The sequence below is a fragment of the Paralichthys olivaceus genome, chromosome 8, assembly GCF_024713975.1.
Source record: "Paralichthys olivaceus isolate ysfri-2021 chromosome 8, ASM2471397v2, whole genome shotgun sequence".
NCBI lineage: Eukaryota > Metazoa > Chordata > Actinopteri > Pleuronectiformes > Paralichthyidae > Paralichthys > Paralichthys olivaceus.
The window spans coordinates 27,338,758-27,362,215 of NC_091100.1; the positions used below are offsets into that span (position 1 = coordinate 27,338,758).

The 23,458-nt window shown below is 40.4% G+C and overlaps 1 protein-coding gene across 2 annotated transcripts in view; it reads right to left on the reverse strand.

The window, feature by feature from the left end:
- LOC109645392 (neuronal membrane glycoprotein M6-a-like) overlaps window positions 1-23,458 on the reverse strand; it is a 38,085-nt gene that overhangs the window by 8,862 nt on the left and 5,765 nt on the right. For both annotated transcript variants that reach the window (XM_069529984.1, XM_069529983.1), the window contains exons 2-4: window positions 14,389-14,581; window positions 8,640-8,796; window positions 7,928-8,081 (exon numbers count right to left, since the gene is read on the reverse strand). In XM_069529984.1, coding sequence (XP_069386085.1) covers window positions 7,928-8,081; window positions 8,640-8,796; window positions 14,389-14,581 — 504 coding nt within the window. The remainder of the gene's footprint in view (window positions 1-7,927; window positions 8,082-8,639; window positions 8,797-14,388; window positions 14,582-23,458) is intronic.

The window sequence follows — 23,458 nt, forward strand, 5'->3', positions numbered from 1 at the left end:
GTCTCACAACGCTGGCTATAGAGTTGATAAGCAGCGTTGTGTGACCACTTTGCCTGACTGCTTTTGTCAGGTTATGTTCAGCCAGATAGCTGAAAGATATCCTCGGTATGTTGAGCTTGCTTCATAGTACAGGACCTGGATCACAGTCCCATCTGCCTAATATCTGGAAATTCACAACTGAGACAAACACAGACATTCTGCCAATGCTAATCAAATGAAGCATTGTGTTAGTTCATGCAGGACACGGAGTCATGTGCTCAGCTGTCATAAGCTGTCAGACACTGGCTGTTTATGTGTCCTACATCAAAGAAGAAGCACAGCATCGCAGTCTCCGCTAAAGCCATTGTGGTTGCTCAGGCTAGCGCTACCATCCACATCGTGCTTATCAACATCCAGTCCTCCCATCTGCATTTTTTGCTGTGAGTACGGCAGGTAGCGCAAAAACCTCTGGGAAGTGCAGTTCCTACAACTTCACCAGGAGTCCCATTCTTCCCACCTGCTGCTGCAGCGTCACCTCAGCTTCGCAATCAAATCTTTGCAGTTAGTGCAGAGACGGCCACCTCGGGCCTGCGTGTCCTCGCTGCACACGTCTCTTAAAAGATAAGTGACTAATGTATCAGAGCTTGGCAAAGCTCTAAAGAAGAACCCAAATCGCTGTTTTGTTTATTTATTATTACTACTCTTTAAAAAAGATAGTCTTAGGCATCTTATTAAGACAGCAACCTTATGCAATCATCACTACCCCAGTGCGAATTAGAGAAGCCATGAATAGTGAGCTGGATGCAACATCCATTACTAAAATGGTCTTAATTGGGTAAATTTAATTTCGCCATGCATATCATTCCCCAAGGCAGATCACTTATCTCTAGATTATTGGACCTCCGACAAATTGTGGACAAACCGCATGATTTTGTAGAAGAACGTAGATTTGATCCAAAATAAATAAAAAAAACAGCATATACATATATATATATATATATATATATGTATATATATATATATATATATATATCAACATACATTTGTATATCTATATATATATATAATTTTTTTTTTTTCTCTACAACAAACAGTATAAACATCACTCGCCATCAGATTCTTTACTGACTGCACCTTCTGTCAATTTTGGGGGATCTACAATAATGAGCAGTTTTGGCCGAAGAACTGCTTGATCTTCCCTCTTTCGTCAACCCACTGCTAGAATTATATATAGAATTATACCCTATTATCGTTGCTTGCATCTCTGGGGCAAATCTAGTCAAGGAAACAAATACGTTTCTGCGATAACGAAGCAACCGTGCTTTTATTGTTCTCTGTTCAAATCTCGAAAACATTCAACCTTCATCAACCAAAGCTTTCGTCGAAGGTATTCAGTGAGTTAAGACGCATAGATCCTTCAGTATGTAGCCTGCTCAGGAATCCCTCCATTCGTCTCCTCCTAAATGGCCTTAAAAAATAACATCCAGGAAGTAACAATAAGTGCCTTCCACTATCTTTGCCTTTAGTGCACAGCTGGTGATCAACTTAAGGCTCAGAGTTTTGGTCATGTGTAGATGCTTTATTAGAAACCATATTTCACAGGTTCCTCAGGCACAGGGAAATCACTACCCCCTCGACACTTGGATGTTCTCAATCCACCTGTAACACTCAAAATCTGATAGAGAGGGAAAAGGTCAATGTCGTCATATCACAACTGACACTGCTTCTGTCCCCTATCTTTAATAACACAACATCCTCAAGTGATGCAAGACGAACTCCTGTTACCTACTGACAAAGGACAGACCATGTCAGATATAAAATAAAGCGGACTCCCGTCCCCGTGGTACACCTCGCACTCCTTTTGCATCGGTGCTGCTGCTACCACCGCTGCTGCCCTGGTCTCTGAAATCCACAGTGAAAGCCATGGGTCATGGTCTTCAGCAGCCTTCGAGTGTCTAGTTCACCCAGGACAGCAAATCTTTCAGTCATTTGCTTGCTGCCACACACGGATATTCCAAATAACTGTAGTACAACCTCTTGCAGAATGCATACATGCATTCTTTAATAATAATTTTAGACGTCTGTAGCATGCTGCTGCTATAGACATTCCACTTAACATAGTATGACCTCTCGCAGGATGCATGCCTGCATTCTTTAGATTCAAGTTTTTTTTGTCATATGCACAACAATTACATTTAACAGTATCCGGCAATGAATTGCTTGAGTCCCAGGTTCCCCTCTAGCCATACTCAGAAATTACACAAGGAAAAAATATAATATAACAAATGAAATAGAATAAGAATATAAAATAACAATAAACCCAAATGTTAAAATAAAATATAGTAAATATATGCTTAAAAAAGTAGTGACACCTAAATAAAGTAGTGAATCATTCAATCATTTTTAGAGGTCTACAGCATGCTTCAGAATCAGAATCAGAATCAGAATTCTTTTATTTGCCAGGTATGTTTGCACATACAGGAAATTGCCTTGGTGTAATTGGTGCACTACTTATGTACATAAAACAACAATGTAGAAAAACAACAATATATAAGAAATTGAATAAAATAAAATAAAATAAAATAAAATAAAATAAAATAAAGTATATACATATATGCAGTAACAGAGTAGTAATAAATTATAAATTATGTGCAGGTGGTGGGGTGTGGTGGGGTAGAGTCAGTGCGGTGCAGAGTCAGTGTGATGCAGGGGGCTTGTTTGTGAGCCCCACTGCCACGGGGAAAAAACTGTTCAGATGGCGAGAGGTTTTAGTCCTGATGGCCCGAAACCTTTTTCCGGAGGGAAGTCTCTGGAACAGGTGGTGACCGGGATGTGAGGGATCAGCAATGATCTTGCCTGCTCTCCTACTGGTCCTGGAGTGGAACAGGTCTAGGAGGGCCGGCAGGTCACAGCCGATGACCTTCTCAGCTGACCTTATGATCCGCTGCAGTCTGCCCTTGTCCTTGGCAGTGGAGGCAGCGAACCAGACGGTGATTGATGAGGTGAGGATGGACTCAATGATGGCTGTGTAGAATTCAACCATCACTTTCTGCGGCATGTTGAATTTCCTCAGTTGCCGCAGGAAGAACATCCTCTGCTGGGCCTTCTTGGTGATGGAGGTGATGTTCTCCGCCCACCTCAAGTCCTGTGCAATGATGGTCCCCAGGAATCTGAAGGACTCCACTGTTTTAACTGGGGAGTTGCACAGGCTGAGGGGGGCAGTTTGGGCTGGGCTCCTCCTGAAGTCTACTACCATCTCTACAGTTTTTAGAGCATTCAGCTCCAGGTGGTTCTGGCTGCACCAGGAAGCCAGGCTGTTAACTTCCTCTCTGTAGGCGGCTTCGTCCCCATTGGTGATTAATCCGATGAGGGTCGTGTCGTCTGCAAACTTCAGGAGTTTGACAGAGGGATGGCTGGAGGTGCAGTTGTTGGTGTAGAGGGAGAACAGTAGAGGGGAGAGCACACAACCTTGTGGGGCTCCAGTGCTGATGGTCCGTGACTCAGAGACAAGCTTGCCCAGCTTCACGCGCTGCTTCCTGTCAGTCAGGAAGTTAGAGATCCACCTACAGGTGGGCTCAGGCACGCTCAGCTGTGTCAGCTTGTCACGGAGAAGAGCTGGGGCGATGGTGTTGAATGCGGAGCTGAAGTCCACAAACAGGATCCTGGCGTAGGTGCTGGGGGAGTCGAGGTGCTGGAGGATGAAGTGGAGTCCCATGTTGACTGCGTCGTCTACGGACCTGTTGGCTCTGTAGGCAAACTGCAGTGGGTCGAGGAGGTGGTTGGTTATTGTCTTGAGGTGGGTCAGCACGAGGCGCTCAAAGGTCTTCATTACTACAGAGGTCAGGGCGACAGGTCTGTAGTCATTAAGGCCTGTGATCCTCTGCTTCTTGGGAACGGGGATGATGGTGGATGTTTTGAGACAGGCGGGTACAACACATTCAGCCAGTGAGGTGTTAAAGATGTTCGTGAACACTGGAGAAAGCTGGTCTGCACAGTGCCTCAGTGTGGAGGGGGAGACAGCGTCGGGTCCAGGTGCCTTGCGGGGGTTCAACTTCTTCAGAAGCTTGTTTACATCTCTCTCCTGAATAGAGAGAGGTGTGATGGGGGGGAGGGGGGTTGAGTCTTTGTCCAGGCTGGGGTGAAGAGGTGTAATAGCTGTGTGGGGGGGCTGGGAGTCTGGGTTAGAACTGGTCCATTGTCTTTCAAATCTACAGTAAAAGTCATTCAGTTCGTTTGCAAGTTACAGGTCTTCCACAGAGTGGGGGGATTTGGTTTTGCAGCCGGTGATCACTCGCAGCCCCTTCCAGACTGACGAGGAGTCGTTGGCTGCAAACTGTTGTTCCAGCTTCTTTGAGTACTGTCGTTTGGCCTCCTTAATCTCCTTGCCAAACAAGTATTTTGCCAGTCTGAAACTATCCATGTCCCCACTCTTGAAGGCCGCCTCCTTCTCCAAACGAAGCTGTTTGAGTTTTGCAGTGAACCAGGGCTTGTCATTGTTATAGCTCACCCTGTTGCGTGTTGGGATACATCTGTCTTCACAGAAGCTGATGTATGACGTCACACAGACGTCACTGCATCTGTGTATTCATCAAGGCTGTTGGAAGCAGTTCTAAAAATGTCCCAGTCAGTGTTATCCAGGCAGTCACGCAGCTCCTCCACAGCTTCTCTGTTGCTCCAATTCTTGGATCTCAGCACAGCAGGTTTAGAAAGTTTGAGTTTCTGCCTGTAGGCTGGGATCAGGTGAATAAGAGCGTGGTCGGACAGGCCCAGAGCAGCGCGGGTAACTGCATGATACGCCTTGGTGATGGTGCTGTAGCAGTGATCAAGAGTGTTCTCCCCCCTGGTCGGGCATTTGATCAACTGTTTGTATTTCGGGAGTTCCTGAGATAAGTTCCCCTTATTAAAGTCCCCGAGGACAATAACAGGGGAATAAGTGTTCTCTCTCCTCCTCTCCACCCCCAGTACCTGCTCGGCGAGTTGTCGTTGTGCTTCGCGCACGTCAGCTTGCGGGGGGATGTACACGCCGGCCAGGGTGAAAGAGGTGAACTCACGGGGAGAGTAGAACGGTCGGCAGGTAATGAAAAAAGTTTCCAGGTCTGGAGAACAGGACTGTAAAATGACTTTCACGTCGCTGCACCAGCCCTGGTTTATATAAAAACAAATCCCTCCGCCTTTTGCCTTGTGTGAGAGGATCGGGTCGCGGTCCGCGCGTAACAGCTGGAAGCCGGTCAGCTGTGCGGCGGAGTCCGGTGTGGCTTCAGTCAACCACGATTCCGTGAAACACAAGACAGAAGTAAGGGAAAAGTCTCTATTTGTCCGGATGAGGAGGCGCAGTTCGTCCATCTTATTGCACAGCGAGCGGACATTGGAGAGGAGGATGCTCGGGAGAGGTGAGCGTAATCCCCGCTCCCTGAAGCGCACCAGGGCCCCAGCGCGCTTCCCTCGTCGTCTCCGCCGAAGTCTCACTGCGTGTCCGAGGACCGCCGCACCTTTGATGAGTAAGTCCACTAAATCCACGGAAGAGGCGATAAAGTTGGGACATAAATTGGATGGTGTTGTGTCCCTGATGGAAAGAAGCTCGTCCATCGTGAAAGTAATCCGAGTAGGGTCGCAGTAAACAGAATTAAGTACTAAAAACAAACACAAAAGTGCGCACCAACACACCGAGGCGACGGTTCGTGGCGCCATCTTGGTGGCCCTATGCTTGCTGCTCCACTTACTCATGTTACATAACAGTAGTATGCCCTTTCACAGGATGCATGCTTGCATTCCTTAGTCAACAATTTCAGGTCTGCAGCATGCTTGTGGCTACATATGGATATCTCTCACAACAGCAGTATGACCTCTCGCAAGATTCATGCTTGCATTCTTAAATCGATAATTTTGAGGTCTGCAGCATGCTAGCTGGCATTAGGTTTCCATTGTTTTGGGTTTCTTGCACATGTTCCCTGTTTTATCATGCATGCTGTTTGGCTAATCCAGGAAACATCCAAAGAATGGAGCCATCCATGCCAAGCATAACTGTATTACCATTTGTGCAATAAGTGGTTAGATCATGACATAATCATGATAAGTGTTCCTGACTGAAATGAAGTATTGCATTAGTTCATGCAGGACACAGAATAATTTCTATCAATTTGGTCATTCATTCAGTGGACAACTTTAAAAATGTTGTTCTTGTACTTTCTGTAAACATGGGGAACTATTTTGTGTTTTTTGTGACCTGTTTTGTTTTGTATGAAATATATTGCCACCTGGCCTTGGTGTTTAAGTGTCAACCAGGTCGGGTTTGATTTCATTAGTTTGGGCCTTAATATACTGTGTTTACCTATCAATCTGTGTTTTTTTGATAATTAATCATTTTACCTTTGTTACTGTGAGGCAAACGTAGGTGGCAGCTGATGGTGGATCCTGATGATTGATTATAATGGTGTATCCTAACCGTGGTGGCTGCTGATCGTGGACTATGATCACAACAAGACTGCTTGATATACAATATGTCTACTCAGATACTCTACCATTACTGACAATAATTCCTCGATTCATTTACCTTCTATCATGCTAAAAATTTACACTAACCTATGCTGTAATTACTTTTATTTTTCTGACATTCGACGTTACACGTGCCATCAATTGCACTTCTTTCTGTCCTGGGAGAGGGATCCCTCACATGTGGCTCTCTCTGAGGTTTCTATGTTCTTTTTCCCCTGTCATAAGGTTTTTTGGTAATTTTTCCTTACTCTTGTTGAGGGATAAGGGCAGAGGATGTCACACTTTGTTAAAGCCCTATGAGACAAATTGGGATTTGTGAATATGGGCTATCAAACTGAAATTTGATTGATTGATTGATGAGGTGTTTGAACCATATTTTTTTGTGTTAACAGGAGTCAGAACCACCTGCACCTATACATTTAGTGGATGTACTTTCGCTGAGAGCTTTTTTAAATGAGGTGAATTGTTAGATTATTAGTAACCTAGTGCAGTAGCACACTTATACTGTGTGTAAGGCCTATTGCCATTTGTGTGTTGTTCCTGGTATGGTACTTTGCAAAAAGAGGGTGGAAAATTATTTTTGTCCTAGAGGGGCAGAAGTGCAGCTAGACTGGGCATCTCAGATCAAACCAAGCATATCATTCCTATATCTGCAGCAACCTCAAAAATATCTGTGAAGACCACACTCAATTTAAATCTGAGTTTTAGGGGTATGACATTAGCTTGGGTGGAAATGTTCCTGAGACGGAACCCCAAGACTGAGTCTCCATCCACCCAGTTCACGGCATATCCTCCCAGACCAACCTGACAGAGACATTCTTCCTCAGTCTTCATCCTTCCTCTTCACATCCATTCATCCATCTGCAAAAAATCCAAGTGCTGTGGTCCATGCTAGTGAATTCATCTCTAATGCTCCTGTGCTCCTTTTTCAGTAGTCAGACTTGATCCACTTATAAAAAGTGTCACCTATGTGTTTATCTATCCAAAGATAGATTAAAGAGGTCTTAAAGAGGTGCAAAATACTGCAGAACAAAAACTGAACTTTAATCAATGTCATCTGTCTAGATGTTACCTGTAGGTATCACATGTAAAAGACAGCATGGACATAAACACCTGTACACAGGAATCAAATTAATGAAACTGTTTTAGATGTATCTACATTTCTAAAAACAATGATCTTATGCTACTGTTGCAATATAACTTATTTTACTTTGAAACATGCTGTTTGAGACCCATATTTATTTTGCTGTATTAGTTTTAATCTGTTTAAATGAAAGTTATAATGGATGTCCTCACTTCTGTGATGTGAAATTATCAGGTTTTATGTACATCATATAAAAGGGACAACACATAAAAATGTGCACTTTGCTTTATCTGGTGCAATATTTCAGTGAGTAGAACAGTAACTATAGAGGGCAGATATGCCAGTGTTTATTCATGTCATCATGGCACTTACCGAACTGACGCAGGTCCAGGCAGAGGTTGGCTCCCTCCAGCAAGCTGGTGTTCTGACACATGGACCAAATGTTGAAGTACATGAAGACTGGGAGGCTGGTGAACGCTGTCACGCCCAGCCACACCAGGAAGAACAGGTAGGTCAGGAACATGAGCTGCAAACACATCATCACAGATAATGCAGTGGGGGGATTAGGGGGTCCTTAAGGTAAGGTCCCCACAAGGACTTTTTCCCCCTGTAAATTTTTTTGGGTAGTCTTTCCTTACTCTTGTTGAGGGTTAAGGGCAGATGATGTTGCACCTTGCTATGAAACAAATTGTGATTTGTGAATATGGGCTATGCTAATAAAATTCGATTGATTGATATGATTGATACAGTACACGTAAATCAGTTAAGGTTAGATTTTCTTCAATGGCATGTTATTTAATCAGACATGTCTTTTTTTTATACTTAGGATTACCAGATCATTATGATTGTATATAAAGATGAATGACGTGACAGTTGCCTAAAAGTGAACCCAAAATGTCTAGATTGCCTCCTGGTGGCTGGCTGCAGTATATTTCTGGATATCACCAGACCTGCCCTCTAACCACATCATCTGTCACTGTCATTTACCATGCAACATCTTGCTGTCTATACCCTGCTTAAAAGGATTGATAGATATAAATATCAGTGTATAATATGAAATCTATTAGTTCTGGAGTATTCTTACGAGTGCAGTCAAGCAGCGTCCGCAGGCAGTAATCTTGAACTCTCCATAGAGATCCCTAATTGCTCCAGTGGTGAAAAAACCCTCTACCAGCAACAGGATTCCGAATACAAAGAATCCAGCTGCAAGGCCATAGATGATATACTTCAGGATGTCAATACTGTGGAGAGAACACACACACACATACACGCACACACACACACACACACACACACACATGCACACAAACACACACACACACAGTCTGAGCTCTCACTAAGTATCTATTTAGGCTTACCTGTCTAGAGTAGAGTAGGAGCCAGAGATTTCAGCTATCAAGCTCTTCTCCTGTGGAATCATCTCCTAGGTTCAGTTTGGGAGGCAGACAGCCTCTTTACATTTAAAAGTAGGCTTAAAACCTTCCTTTCTGATAAAGCTGATAGTTAGAGCATTTTCGGGTCTGTCTCGGACCTGCTCTTAGTTATGCTGTTATAGGTCTAGAATGTTGAGGGACACATGACACATGGAGCTTATCTTTCCTTTTCTTCCTCTTTATCACTTTAATGTCTCAAGTCTCATCGAGTGCTTGTGCTTTATTGCTTGTAGATCCAGGATCGCTGCATGCAAGGCCACATCATGGATCGTGATGGTGGATCACAGATTGGGATCATGGACCATATATTATAGATGGCGAATCAGATATCATGATGTTTGATCGTGATCTTGATCGTGATCCTTGTGGCATGATTGTTGATTGTGGTGATTGATCATGATCGTGGTAGCGGCTGATCATGGAGTATGATTACAACAAGACTGCTTGATACAATATACCTACTCACATATTCTACCATTACTGGCAATAACTCCTCGATTTCAACTGTCAATGCTGCTCCCTTCATCTCTATCAGACAGTTTCTTATGTATAAATACTTAATATGGTAAGCATTGACACACCTTTCCTTTATGCTAAGAGCTGTTACTTCCTCTTCTGCATGAATAGCACAGATACATTGTCTTGTCCTAAAACCTAAATCAATCAATCAATCAATCAAATGTATTTATATAGCACGGTATCACAACAAACAGCTGCACAAAAGTCCAAGATCTTAAGAAACACAAAATTCAACTTGTTCCACACCGAGCAAGCATGAGCAACAGTGGGAAGGAAAAACTCCCAGGTGGCAGAACAGGGCTCGGTGTGGACGGCCTCTGCCAGGACCGGTTGGGGTGATGGAGAAATTTCATCAACCCAGCTTTCTCAAATTGTGGTTTGTGAATATGGACTATACAAATACAATTTGATTGATTGATTGATATTTTAATGCGGGACAGCATCCTGAATTATATGAAGTATCTTCAGCCACCATGTGTAACAACCATCAACAGATTAGAGACAATAAGTGAAGCTGGAGGGTGAGCATGGATCTGGGATGGAACATTGAATAAGTCATCAGAACACATTTTGGAACTGGTGGTGGTGCTAATAGAACTTGGCAATTAAGGGAAATCTTATGTTGTCAAATCATTCACATTCATATATTTTTTTTTTTCTAAGCAATGTTGTAAATATTGTAATTTTAATGATGTATTCAGCATCTCTTGCACTTCTGTTTGTCCTGGGAGAGGAATCCCTCACATGTGGCTCTCTCTGAGGTTTCTATGTTTTTTCCCCCTGTTTACAAGAAAGCACTCAGAAATGCCAGAACCTCTTTTTATTCATTATTAATAGAAGAAAATAAGAACAACCCCAGGTTCCTCTTCCCCATGAATAGCACAGATACATTGTCTTGTCCTAAAATCATAGACCCACCTGTAGCACCAGATTTATATTTGAACCATTTCTCTTCTATTGATCTTCCTGAACTGACCTTATTAGTTTCATCATCTAAACCAACAACTTGTCAAATAGACTCTGTCCTAACTCGACTTTTTAAAGAAGCTTTCCCCCTAATTGAAAGTTCCATATTAAATCAGATTAATATGTCTTTGTTAACCGGCTATGTACCACAAGCTTTTAAGGTAGCTTTTATTAAACCTCTGCTTAAAAAGCCTTGATCTTGATCCAGAGGTTTTAGCTAATTATAGACCAATATCAAACCTGCCCTTCATTTCCAAAAGCCTAGAAAAGGTGTTGCTCACCAGCTGTGTGATTACTTAGATAGTAACGTTTTGCTGGGAAAATTTCAGTCAGGATTAAGAATCCATCACAGCACAGAAACAGCACTATTAAAAGTCACTAATGACCTTTTTATGGCATCAGATGATGGACTTGTCTCTATAATCGTCCTATGGGATCTTAGTGCATCATTTGACACCATATATCATAAGATTCTGCTACAGAGACTGGAACAACATGTAGGGATTAAAGGAACAGCTGGTTTAAATCATATTTATCAGATAGATTTCAATTTGTTAACGTCAACAATGACCCCTCCATGCACATGCAATTTAGTCATGGAGTTCCACAAGGTTCTGTCCTTGAACCGATACTCTTCACCTTATATATGCTCCCCTTAGGCAACATCATCAGAAAGCACCAAATATGATGTGTCAGGTCTCCTGTGTTTTTGGTCTTCTTTTATAAAAAGAGAGTTTTCATTTCAATTATGGACTATGTTTGGATTTGAAGTTTTGCTCCCTGTGTCCCTCTCCTATGTCCCTCTCCTGTGTCCCACTCTGTTACTTTCTGTGTCTCTCTCTGTGTCTCTCCCTGTGTCTCTCTCTGTGTCTCTCTCTGTGTCTCTTGCTTCACCCTGTGCTTCACCCCGTGCTTCACCCTGTGCTTCACCCTGTGGTTCATCTCTCTTTCCTGTTTTATTTTGTAGTCTCTGCTCCTTGTGTGTTTTCCCCCTGGACTTCCTGCCCTCATCAGGTTCACCTGTTTGTCGTGTGCCACCTGTCTCTAGTTTCTCATTAGTTCAGCGTGTATTTAAGTCTTTGTGCTTGCCTTGGTCTTTGTCAGTTTGTTGTTGTACTTTAGCGTAACATGTCATCCCTTGTGTTGTTTCACCACTCGTCATTGTTTCTACCTCCTCCAGTAAGTGTCTCCTTGTGTCTCCCCTGTTCTTACTTGAGAGCATTTTTGAGTTTACTGTTGTTTTTGGATTTGGTTATTATACCCATTAAAGGACACCTTTTGTTAAAACCTTTTGTTCTGTCTTCTGGGTCCACCTGCTCCCTTACCCTCTCCCCAAAAAACGTAACAACATACACTTCTATTGTAATGCAGACGACACCCAGCTGTACATTTCTATGAAGCCTGGTGAATCTAATCACTTAGTTCAACTTCAGGAATGTCTCAAGAACATCAAGGCCTGGATGACCCAAAACGTTTTACTTCTAAATTCAGACAAAACTAAGGTTGTTGTAATAATCATCTCAGAGAAACACTGTCTGACCAGATAGTCACCTTGGATGATGTCAGTTTGGCCTCCAGCTCCACTGTGAGTTATGTTCGACCAGGACATATCATTTGACCCCCATATAAAACAAGTATATAGGACAGCTTTCTTCCACCTGCACAATATTAAGAAAAGTAGAAACATCCTGTCTCAGAAGGATGCTGAGAAACTAGTTCACGCATTTGTTACTTCTAGACTAGATTACTGTAATTCTTTATTATTAGGATATCTCAGGACATCTGTAAAAAGACTCCAGTTGGTCCAAAATGCTGTAGCACAAGTGCTGACAGGATGTAGAAGGAGATATCATATTACTCCTGTCTTAGCTTCTCTACAATAGGATCCCTGTGAAATTAACAATAGAATTCAAGATCCTGCTCCTCACATATAAAGCCCTGAACAATCAAGCCCCTTCATATATCAAAGAGCTCATAACACCGTATTATCCAAATAGATCACTTCACTCCTAAAACACAGACTCTCTTGTGGTTCCAAGAGTCTGTAAGAGTAGAACAGGAGGTAGAGCATTCAGCTACCACACACACACACACAAACACACACACTCATTTATTTATTTTAATACATGTGAGTAACTATGTTTCTTTTTTCTCCCATAGTCCCTCTCTCACTTTCTCTCTCTCATTGCAGATATCTCTGACTCCAGAACTGCAGGACAACAACTATTATTATTGTCCTCCCCTTTTTGTTTGCTCACACCAACCGGTCGAGGAAGATGACCGCCCACATTAAGCCTGGTTCTGCTAGAGGTTTCTTCCTGATAATGAGGGAGTTTTTTCCTCTCCAAAGTCGCCAGAGTGCTGCTCATTGTGGGAACTGTTGGGTTTCTCTATATTACATAAGATTTTAAGGTCTTGACCTTCTATGTAAAGTGCCTTGAGATAATGTATACTATGATTTGGCACTCTACAAATAGAATTTAATTTAATTGAATTAACAGTTTTTTTTTGTATAGGTTTTCCTTGTTGAGGGATAAAGACAGGGCATGTTGCACCTTGTTAAGCTCTATGAGACAAATTGTGGTTTGTGAATATGGACTATACAAATACAATTTGATTGAATGATTGATATTTTAATGCGGGACACCATCCTGAATTATATGAAGTATCTTCAGCCACCATGTGTAACAACCATCAACAGATTAGAGACAATAAGTGAACCTGGAGGGTGAGCATGGATCTGGGATGGATCATTGAATAAGTCATCAGTACACATTTTGGAACTGGTGGTGGTGCTACTAGAACTTGGCAATTAAGGGAAATCTTATGTTGTCAAATCATTCACATTCATATTTTTATTTATTTATTTCCATATATCTCAAAATAGACAAATACGCATTGCTCTGTTTTCATAACACATCCTTTCCTTTGGAGCCCATTTCTGTTCTATCATGTACAATCATACGATTGCACTATAGCAAAGTTGCATCACTGCCTTTCTTTTTGTATATTTTTACCCGTACATTCAACATAAATTGCAAAATAATAAACATGACCCTCCTAAAGTGGATTTTTTGGAAGATTTTGGGGTGGTAGATTTCAGTTTACGTTTAGAATTACAAAGGGACCTTGTGTTTGGAAAGCTTGGTGACCACTACCTTAAAAGATCTTTGGAAATTTTTACGAGTTTTCATGTATGTTTAAGACCTCACAAACCTATTCCTAAAATGGAAATGGACGCAAGAATTTCCAAATGACTTACTGTCCAACAAAAAAAGTTTTTGAAAATATGTTTTAAAAATGTCAAGGTAAGCTCAATTTGATAAACATTGGAGCATCCGATACTCGATATATTCAATTTTGGTGCTTCACAGGGCACTCTGGAGCCCTTTGGCCATGCCAAAGCCTAATCACCACAGCCTAGCTCCATCGTGCTTGGGCCTTAATAATAATCTCTCCAAAACAATACGTCTCTCACACCTTTGGTTTTAGCACCATCAATCCTTTGGCCCTTACAATTATGATCTTATATATAGGTTTCTCACACCTTCTGTGCCAGGGCTGTAATTATATTCAATGTCTGATATACTTTTTATGATTATTTTAGTTGTGGGATCTTTCCATTGTATCAAGATGTTAATGTATGTTTATATTTTATAATGTTTCGTTACCTCTCACATGAGAAAACCTTTTGTTGCTACCTATGCATTAGATTAGGTTGTTTAAATGTCACAAAGTCTTCATCTATGCTATTTTACATGCTGGCTGTTCAACATGCTGTTACTTCAGATAGGCTAGTAGAATGTGGCTGAGATTTGTCATTTATAGTGATTGTGGTAAAACAAGAAAACCCAAAGCTGAGATCCTTTCATCTGTGTAAGAAGTGATGGTTAAAAACACTTACAAGTCACTTACATGATAAACACATCCAGTGTTTCTCCTGGGGCTCTGATGACTTCAAAGTAGTTCTGCAGGATACTGACAGTGCCGCTCAAAGCCTCGTGGCCACACCCACAGAACAAGGCCACGCCCATGCAGAGAAGAATGGTGGCAATGAGAGAGGCCCAGGGCAGACTGCCCACACATCGCTCACAGTACTCCTTACAGCCTGAACAAACACAAAACACACACAGTTTGAGTCTTCAACATTCAGCTGCTAAATGAAACTTGATTGTACAAGATAATTCATAGATACATCAAATCAATTCAAGTGAAACATCCAAGATCAGCCATGGATGTATCCACAACCATGTAATATATATATGAATATATATATATATATATATATATATATATTATGGCATGCCGTTCAGGAAATTAAACCTTTGAATATTTTGAATGAAACTTTGAATATATTGAATGAAGTCTAAATATATGGAATGAACCTTGAATATATTGAATAAAACTTTGAATATACTGAATTAAACTTTGAATATATTGAATGAAGTCTGAATATATTGACTGAAGTCTGAATATACTGAATGAAGTCTGAATATATGGAATGAAACCTTGAATATATTGACTGACGTCAGACTTCACCGCAGTGCCTGCGGCCATCTTGTGTAACATGTGGATGCTATGGCTAAAAGTGAGTGACAATGAGTTAGTCCGCTCACAATCTCGTTGCAGCAATATTAAACTATGAGGACATCATTAACACAATGGCGAATGCGTATACGGGCCAAAATCCCCCAAAGCTGTGTCGCGGATCATCAAATATGTTTAATACTAAACTAAATGTTCAGCCTGCACTGGTCTATGAATGTGGGTGATTCTTATAGTATCTAAACAAATTATGAAGAGCTTCTCTTTCAGTTCACGAAATCCCTGTAGCCGCAGCAGCTTCTCCAGTGCCGGAGAAGTGCCGCGTCAGAGTGCAGTGCCATTAAGCACGGTCATTCACTGTGTTTTACCTTCATTAAATCACCTGAAAACTATATCAAGCTAACCATACAGTGTCTTGGGCCCTTTCTTGTGTACGGGTGGAGATTGTACACTGGGTGTTATGGGGCACTCCTGTGAGGTTGAAGGCATGCTGAGGTTGTGCCTGTTGTAGTAGGTCTGCCACGATTAAAAAGGGAAGGAACTTCCTTGTCAGAATAACGGTATTTGCACCCCATGTGTAGAAGCTACAGTCCTCGCTGCAGTGGGCCCCGGTTCTGCATGTCATTCTCCCCTCTCTGCTCCCTGCTTCCTGTCTCTCCTTCACTATGCTGTCATTAAAGGCACAAAAGCCCAAAAATATATATTTAAAAAAAAAGGATTACGGTATTGGGCAGGGGTATCAAGGGGGGATTTTGGCCCGTACACGCATTCACCAGTGTGTTAATGATGTCCTCATAGTTTAATATTGCTGCAACGAGATTGTGAGCGGACTAACTCATTGTCACTGACTTTTAGCTATAGCATCCACACGTTACACAAGATGGCCGCAGGCACTGCAACAGTCAAGTTTCATTCAATATATTCAAGGTTTCATTCCATATATTCAAGGTTCACTCCATATATTCAAAGGTTCATTCAATATATTCAAAGTTTCATTCCATATATTCAAAGGTTCATTCAATATATTCAAAGGTTCATTCCATATATTCAGACTTCATTCAATATATTCAAAGTTTCATTCCATATATTCAAGGTTCACTCCATATATTCAAGGTTCACTCCATATATTCAAAGGTTCATTCACTATACTCAAAGTTTCATTCAATATATACAAAGGTTTAATTTCCTGAATGGCATGCCATAATATATATATATATATATATATATATATATATATATATATTAAAAAGATATCAGAGGAGGACATGTGTATCAACAATGTGAACACCACTGTGTTGTCTCTGACTTTAAGCTCTGTTGAGTGTGCCAAAATGAAAAGTGCTGCAAAGCATCTCAGCTATGTCCTAAGGTGTATTCATTAATTTAACTTTATTATAGATTAGTGATACTGAAACTAAAATAGGATAATGTTCTCATTTACATTCACTGGCTTTTGATAGTATGCAGGTACAAGTAAAACAATAATTGTGCAGTGGCTGTGAGTAGCAATTTAGGCTTTTTCAAATGACTCACTTGTTCAGTGGCTAATTTAAAAACTTGCTACAGGATAAAAGAGAAAGTTTACCTTTGAGAAGAGTGAGGGGGGAAATCTTACAGGACATATCACAGTTCATGACAATGTCATCCACATAAGACATCCCTGCTGGACGTAAACCAATGGCTATTGCTTATTGTTGATTTGCATATTCAGGAGAGATTTAAGATGAAAATGAGGGCAAGGATGGATTCACTGAGTTTAATCAAGTGGTAACCACAGCATCTTACTGGTCAAACCACTGTGTTTAGCTGCAAGTTTTCTATGTGCTGCCAGATGTGGAATTCCCCAAAACAAGACACAATATTTGATTACTATTACTTACTATAACATTTACAATTTTAAAACTACAAATACACAATTTACAGAAGTTTTCCATTTACTTATCTTGTGTCCACTTTAAAAATCCCTTTTCATTGTAAATATATTATTATATGGGGCAGGTGTGTCGCTTATCACAGGCAGCTGCAATGTCATTACGTCACCATAAAAAATATATATATCATAAGCAGCAGCTTTTGGATTTTAGCAGGAAATCGCACACACACACACACTTTCATATAAGAAGACACACAGCCACTCAGATTTACTGAACCCTACATGTAGACAGAGTCTACATCCTACAGAATGTGGAACAAAGATAAAGAGAATCCTAGACACCACCCTTCCTCCCTCCTTCACCTCCCCATTGCACAGAAAGGGATTGTTAGTGTGTGTGTGTGTGTGTGTGTGTGTGTGTGTGTGTGTGTGTGTGTGTGTGTGTGTGTGAGTCATCGTGCTGCCGAGGTTTAATTGACCAGCCTTGTTGCCATGCCAACAGGGGTGTGGCAGGAGGCTGCTGACCCACTTTGCCTGTAGTGTTGTCATGGCAGCAGCACAGCTCTGCAAGTGTTACAGTCATACTAATGCTCATACACGTGCTGTATTTTCATACAGTGATGGACACAAACACTCAACGAATACACCTACACAGCATCTATTTGCGTTGAGAAAAAGTCTGGTTTGTGAGAAATGATCAGTGCACAGATATAGAATGTGGGCCAGTAACAGGGGAACAAAACTAGCTGTGATGCCCAGTAAGAAGGTACAATTTTGCATTTACTGACTTCATTTAATGCCTTAATTGTTCACAAGTCACACGCTCAGTGTATTTATGCAAGAGTCAAATATGGATTTTAACTTTATTTTTACACATAAAGAATATTGATTCAGGCTACATTTGGGTGACGGTTCTGAGGCACGAATGTGTTTGATATTGTTAGGGGCTTTTGTACAGAGTGCACTTAATCAAAATAATTTTATATATCTGCAGTTGTGTATGTGTATTTCTTTCATTTCTGACACTGTGTGTGCGCGTAAGTATTTTTAAGCATGTATCCTGAATTTTAGTCATGTTATAATCCTTGTTCCATTTCCATATTTGGGCTTAAAATGCAGTAAAGGTCCATTGACTTGGTAAAATCTTGGACAAGCTTAACACTAAAGGAACTGCATATAGCCTATACAGTATATGTGGCTATTTTCCTTTCTTAGAAAGAGGTAACATATTTACACATAATATGACATAATTCATCCATCTGCTGTCTCATCGCACAAAGTTGTAATATTCACACTAAGCTGGTTAGTGTATCAGTGCAAGGCTTTCTACTTTATAACACAGGTTTGCACCGTGTCCTGTCTGTCAAAAAAGAGATGAGCCATCATTTGTTCCCCAGCCCACAGCCCCATCATGACAAAGCAAAAATATGGGATCATCTGGTCATTTTTTGTTGCCTGTAGTAGAGTAAATAGCAGAAGGCCGACAGAGCAATACATCTGTGCAAGTGAATCAAGTAACGGGAGTTATCATGAATTAAACCGAGCAGCAATTAGAGAGAGGAGAAGTGACACCCTAGTGACATCAGTTATGTTTTAGTGATGGATGTCAGAGCTGCAGCAAAGCAAATGATTATAATTACTGATTATAGCTGATATTGTAAAACGGTGCACTGGTCACTGACTTGACATTTACCTGTCAGCACATTTAAAGTAGAACATGTAGTAAATTGTGAGTAGTTACATTTTATTAAAAAATACTTATACTATAAAAATGTTTTAAAGAAAAACTCATACAACTCTCTTTTTTTAGTGAGACAATATTTCTGTTAACATAGTTAACTAGTGTAGCACTCAGGAGAATACGTAACCACACGAAGGCCCAACAATACACTTGATTATCAAGTTCTTATAGTAGAAATATAAAAGAAAAAAAGAAGTGTTCTGATAACCCAAAAATATTATTTTTCATAATATATATATATATATAATATAAACATAGTTAGAGAAAGTGAAAAATCTGCAAAAGAATATAATGGATTTTTCCCCAGCCCAGGCCCTATCCCTGGTGTGAATTGGTTTTGTGGTTTTGTGTATTGTAGTAAATAAATGGACCATTGGCGAAAACATAAGCTTTATATAAGTACATAATTATATACAATGCCATTAAATTGTAGTTTCCAAGCATGAGACTTAACATCTGTAACGCTACAATTACAAACTCTAATGATTTTTAGAGGCATGCACACTTGCCAGGAGAAACAACACATTTTTATTTAAGTTTTTCTTTCATTCTAGCCTTTATCTGGTTGTCAACTGCAAAGTATGACACAGTAGTTCCAAATCAACAATTAAACAAAGGACACTGCTGTTATGTAGCATATGCTCTAACCATTCAGCCAACAGAATGCTCCAGCTTCAACCCACAAACATTTAAGTAGATAAGTCCATTAAGTAACCTGTAATTCGCAGTTAAATTCATGAACAGAATGCTATTTATCTTTATTGTAACTGTGTGAATGGAGAACTTGAACAACTTTAAGATGAGCAGGAGAGAGATAAACTTTGGTCATTAAGGCACAGATTAATTTGGAGAGCCTGTATAAAATGGTACAAACTGGAAACACTACCAAGACGTCACACTGGCAGGCCAGGTGATTAAACATTGGTATGGCATAATTCATATGGAATGCCGTTTTAATCAAAATAAAATAAATAAATAAATAGGTAAATAAATAGATAAATTAATCTGACTATGAAATAAACCCTGAAATAAAAATATATGACAATAAATATATAAATGTAGCATAATATAAATATATAACTGAATCCACTAAGTTAAATAAATACAATTACTTATTTAAAAATGTTTTTCAAAAGACAACATTTATTTATTTCATGGTGAGAAAGATAATACTGGCCTTAGCTGTTCAAATTGATCAACATGGCTTGTCAGGGGACACCATTTTGGCACGCACTGAAGACTTTGTAGATGTACTTGGGTGGATAAGTGCTCTACAGAACATTGACATGAATGAGGAAGTCTTGTATTGTTTGAGACTTATCAAGCACCGTGTTTGTGTGCAAGATGTATAGGAAGTAACCTCTAGCACAGGTGCTGGAAGCCCGGCTCCTGATGTTCCAGACGATGTGCTCACTACCTTTGTCTTGTAGGAGATCTTGGGCTTTGGGTGCCCACTTTGGCAGCTGTAGGGGCTGACTGCCGCGTCGCCATCCCATCAAGGGAGTTTGCAGCCTCTCTCAATAATTCTGAGGTGCTCTGCTCTGAGTCAGACATTGCTCCTTGCACACACATGCTTTGGTCTGACGATAACCATGCCTCTTCATTTGCATATGAGAATGGAAATAAATGTGGCATTATGAAACAAATGTGGCATTTTGAAATAAAAGTTCCATGAAATAAATAAATGTGCCATTATGAAATAAAAGTTCCATTAAATAGATAAATGTGCCATTATATAATAAAAGTCCCATGAAATAAATAAATGTGGCATCATGAAATAAAAGTCCCATGAAATAAATAAATGTGCCATTATGTAATAAAAGTATTGTGAAATAAATAAATGTCGTTTTTTGAAAAAACATTTTGAAATAAGTAATTGTATTTAATTTTAGGTAAATGGATTCAGTTATATAATTATATTATGCTATATTTATTTTCAAGGCTTAGTCTTTTTGCTTTGAAGAGTGATCTGAAAGTACCTGGGCTTTGGTGAAAGAAAATTTGTGTATGTTCTCAGCAAATACCATTGCCATTCTGTTATAATAGTCTTTAATATCTCAGTACAAATATCTAATTTTGTCCTGATGGTGGCGCAGGAGGGACGCTCCTGAAACATCCAGTATGTAAAAGGTTAATCTGCCAGACATTAAAGGGGAAGTTCATTTTTTTTTCAACCTGGTCCTTATTTCCAGCATATGATATGTAGATCTACTCACCCATAAAGGTTTGGAGTAACTTGGAGTCCTTCGGACGCTTCTAGATCCACACGCGATCAACGTATATCCATACAATGCAACGGTTCGGGGCATCCCACAATACAGCCTCTAAATAACATATTATCTGCCGTGAAACTCTTTATTTACTATGAATCGCCAGCACTAGTCCCCTGTGAGTCTCGCCAGCCTCGGAGCTAGCGTTAGCTTAGCGAATCGAGAGCGAGTTGTCTTCCTGTTTAATCAACAAATCGGTTCGCTAAGCTAACGCTAGCTCCGAGGCTGCTCGTTAGCCCGCTGAAGTTAGCTAGCCTTTAACTGGGTGAATACGCCCGAGCACCAGGACACAGCTGCTTTAAAAGAATACTGTACTGTAAAGCACCTGATAAGTGTTCTGCCATGTTATGCAAAACTAGCAGCAGCAAACTCTGTGTAAACAAACACAGCTGATCGTCAGCTGAGTTGCGGCTGCGCGCCTCGGTGACGACGCCCCAGTAAAAGCCCAGGATGTAAACAAAGCAACTCGCTAAGCTAACGCTAGCTCCGAGGCTGGAGAGACTCACAGGGGGACTAGTGCTGGAGATTCATAGTAAATAAAGAGTTTCACAGAAGATAATGCGTTATTTAGAGGCTGTATTGTGGATGCCCCAGTCACTTGCCTTGTATGGATATACGCCGATCGCGTGTGGATCTAAAAGCGTCCGAAGGACTCCAAGTTACTCCAAACCTTTATGGGTGAGTAGCTCTACATACCATATGCTGGAAATCAGGACCAGGTTGAAAAAAACCGAACTTCTCCTTTAATGTGCACATTAAATGATATAGAGACCTATCACTGTGTTTTGATATTTTATGTTTAAATCAAAACTTGGGCTGATGTTGGTAAAATAAATGTAAATTCAGAAACTGTCCATATGATGTTGGTGCAACCAACTATAGCAAATGTTTGTATTGCATTCAGATTCAGATTGCCTTCATTGTCATTGAACTTGATTCAACGAAATTTACATTGCTAAGCCCCCGTGGTACAACATAAAAACAACATGTCATAACACAAGACAATAAATAAAATATATACAATAAAAAATTCAGGGTTGGGGATGTCCATTTCCACTGACCACCACCAGCTAGCGAGCTAACAGTTCACAGTAAAGCTAATGATCATCTCTTGTGTTAGTGAAAAGTGATTCAATTAACTTCAGCGAGAGGAAAAAGGAAAAAACCCTTGTCAATTGCTTCATTCTCTCCAGTATCTCTTTCTCCTGTCTCTCCTCCTTCCTGATCCTCTCACCCTCTGTAGGCCTGCTTAGTCAATTTGTATCGACTTGTTCCTCCCTCCATTAAGTTCCTTTATATTAGTGGCCATATAATGGAAAGGATATAAGGCACAAGGGACACTCTCGGCTATCCCACTAACCTCTATAATAATTCAGAAATTAATTTTACAATCTACATGACTTACAAATTACCCAAAAACTTTGGGTACACATTTTCATTTCTGTAGGTTAAGAAAGTGGCATTCCTGGATAAACCACAGATTTTATGCTGTCTGTTTTTTATTACTTCTTTTATTTTATACCTAACCTTCTTCTTCTCTTTGTGAATACATTTCCTTCATGCTAGCATATTTAAAGGTTGCAGTGAGTCAATCTCCACCCTGTTGGTTAAAACTTAAACATTTTCTTTGATACATCATGAAGTGATTGCTTTTATGGCTCCTGTTTAACTGATCCTAATTTAACAAAAGTTTAAAAAAAGTTTCTCCAAAGAACTGTGTACAACAAACTCTAGCCTGACAAACAAAAGCTCAACAACAGACAGATCAAATAGGAATAAATGCAGCTCTCAGAGCTATTGACCTGGTTTGTTTCAGGATTTTTGTCATCCATCCATCTATTTTCTAACGCTTATCCTTCTTTAAGGGTCATAGGGGGGCTGCCAATCCCAGCTGACTTAGGTGAGAGGCAGAGTACACCCTTGACAGTTTGCAAACAGTGGTGTAGTGCAGGGTATATGCAGGTAAAAGGCGTACAGCCACTTATTTTTCAATCAACATAGGGTACAATCCCTTCTGAATCACCTCTGGTGCGCATTAATCAGTAGCAAGCCTTTTTTCCTAGGATAGCAAAAGCTTAACCCGCCTTACTCTGTCTCTGATTGGTTTGGTTTGTTGGGGTAGGTATGAGAGTGGTGATTGGTTAGTTATGACAAGAATATCAGAGTAAGCCAATCATAGGCAGAGTAGGGCAGGTCACGTCTTTGTTTCTCTTCCTGGAAAAAAGATATCACCTGCTCCTTACCTGACCACCTGACCAAAATCATTAAAAACATGCAGCTAAATTAGGCCTCTGATGAAATTTAAACATAAAGAGAGCAAACCAAAGAAAACTTTTAACAGAAAAGTCCTTGTGCTGCTACCTTGGTAAGGCTTGCCAGCAGCTCAGGTAGTGATGGTAGTTCAGCTCCAGCACTGGTACATTCTCACTTTACCTCCATCTCCCAACCCTTTCAGAGTAGATGTTGATTGTGATAGAGATTTTGCTTCTTGTATAACAATTTAAAGTGGCAATGTCAACCACAGTGAGTGTTGCTAATTGCCTCATAATTTCATCC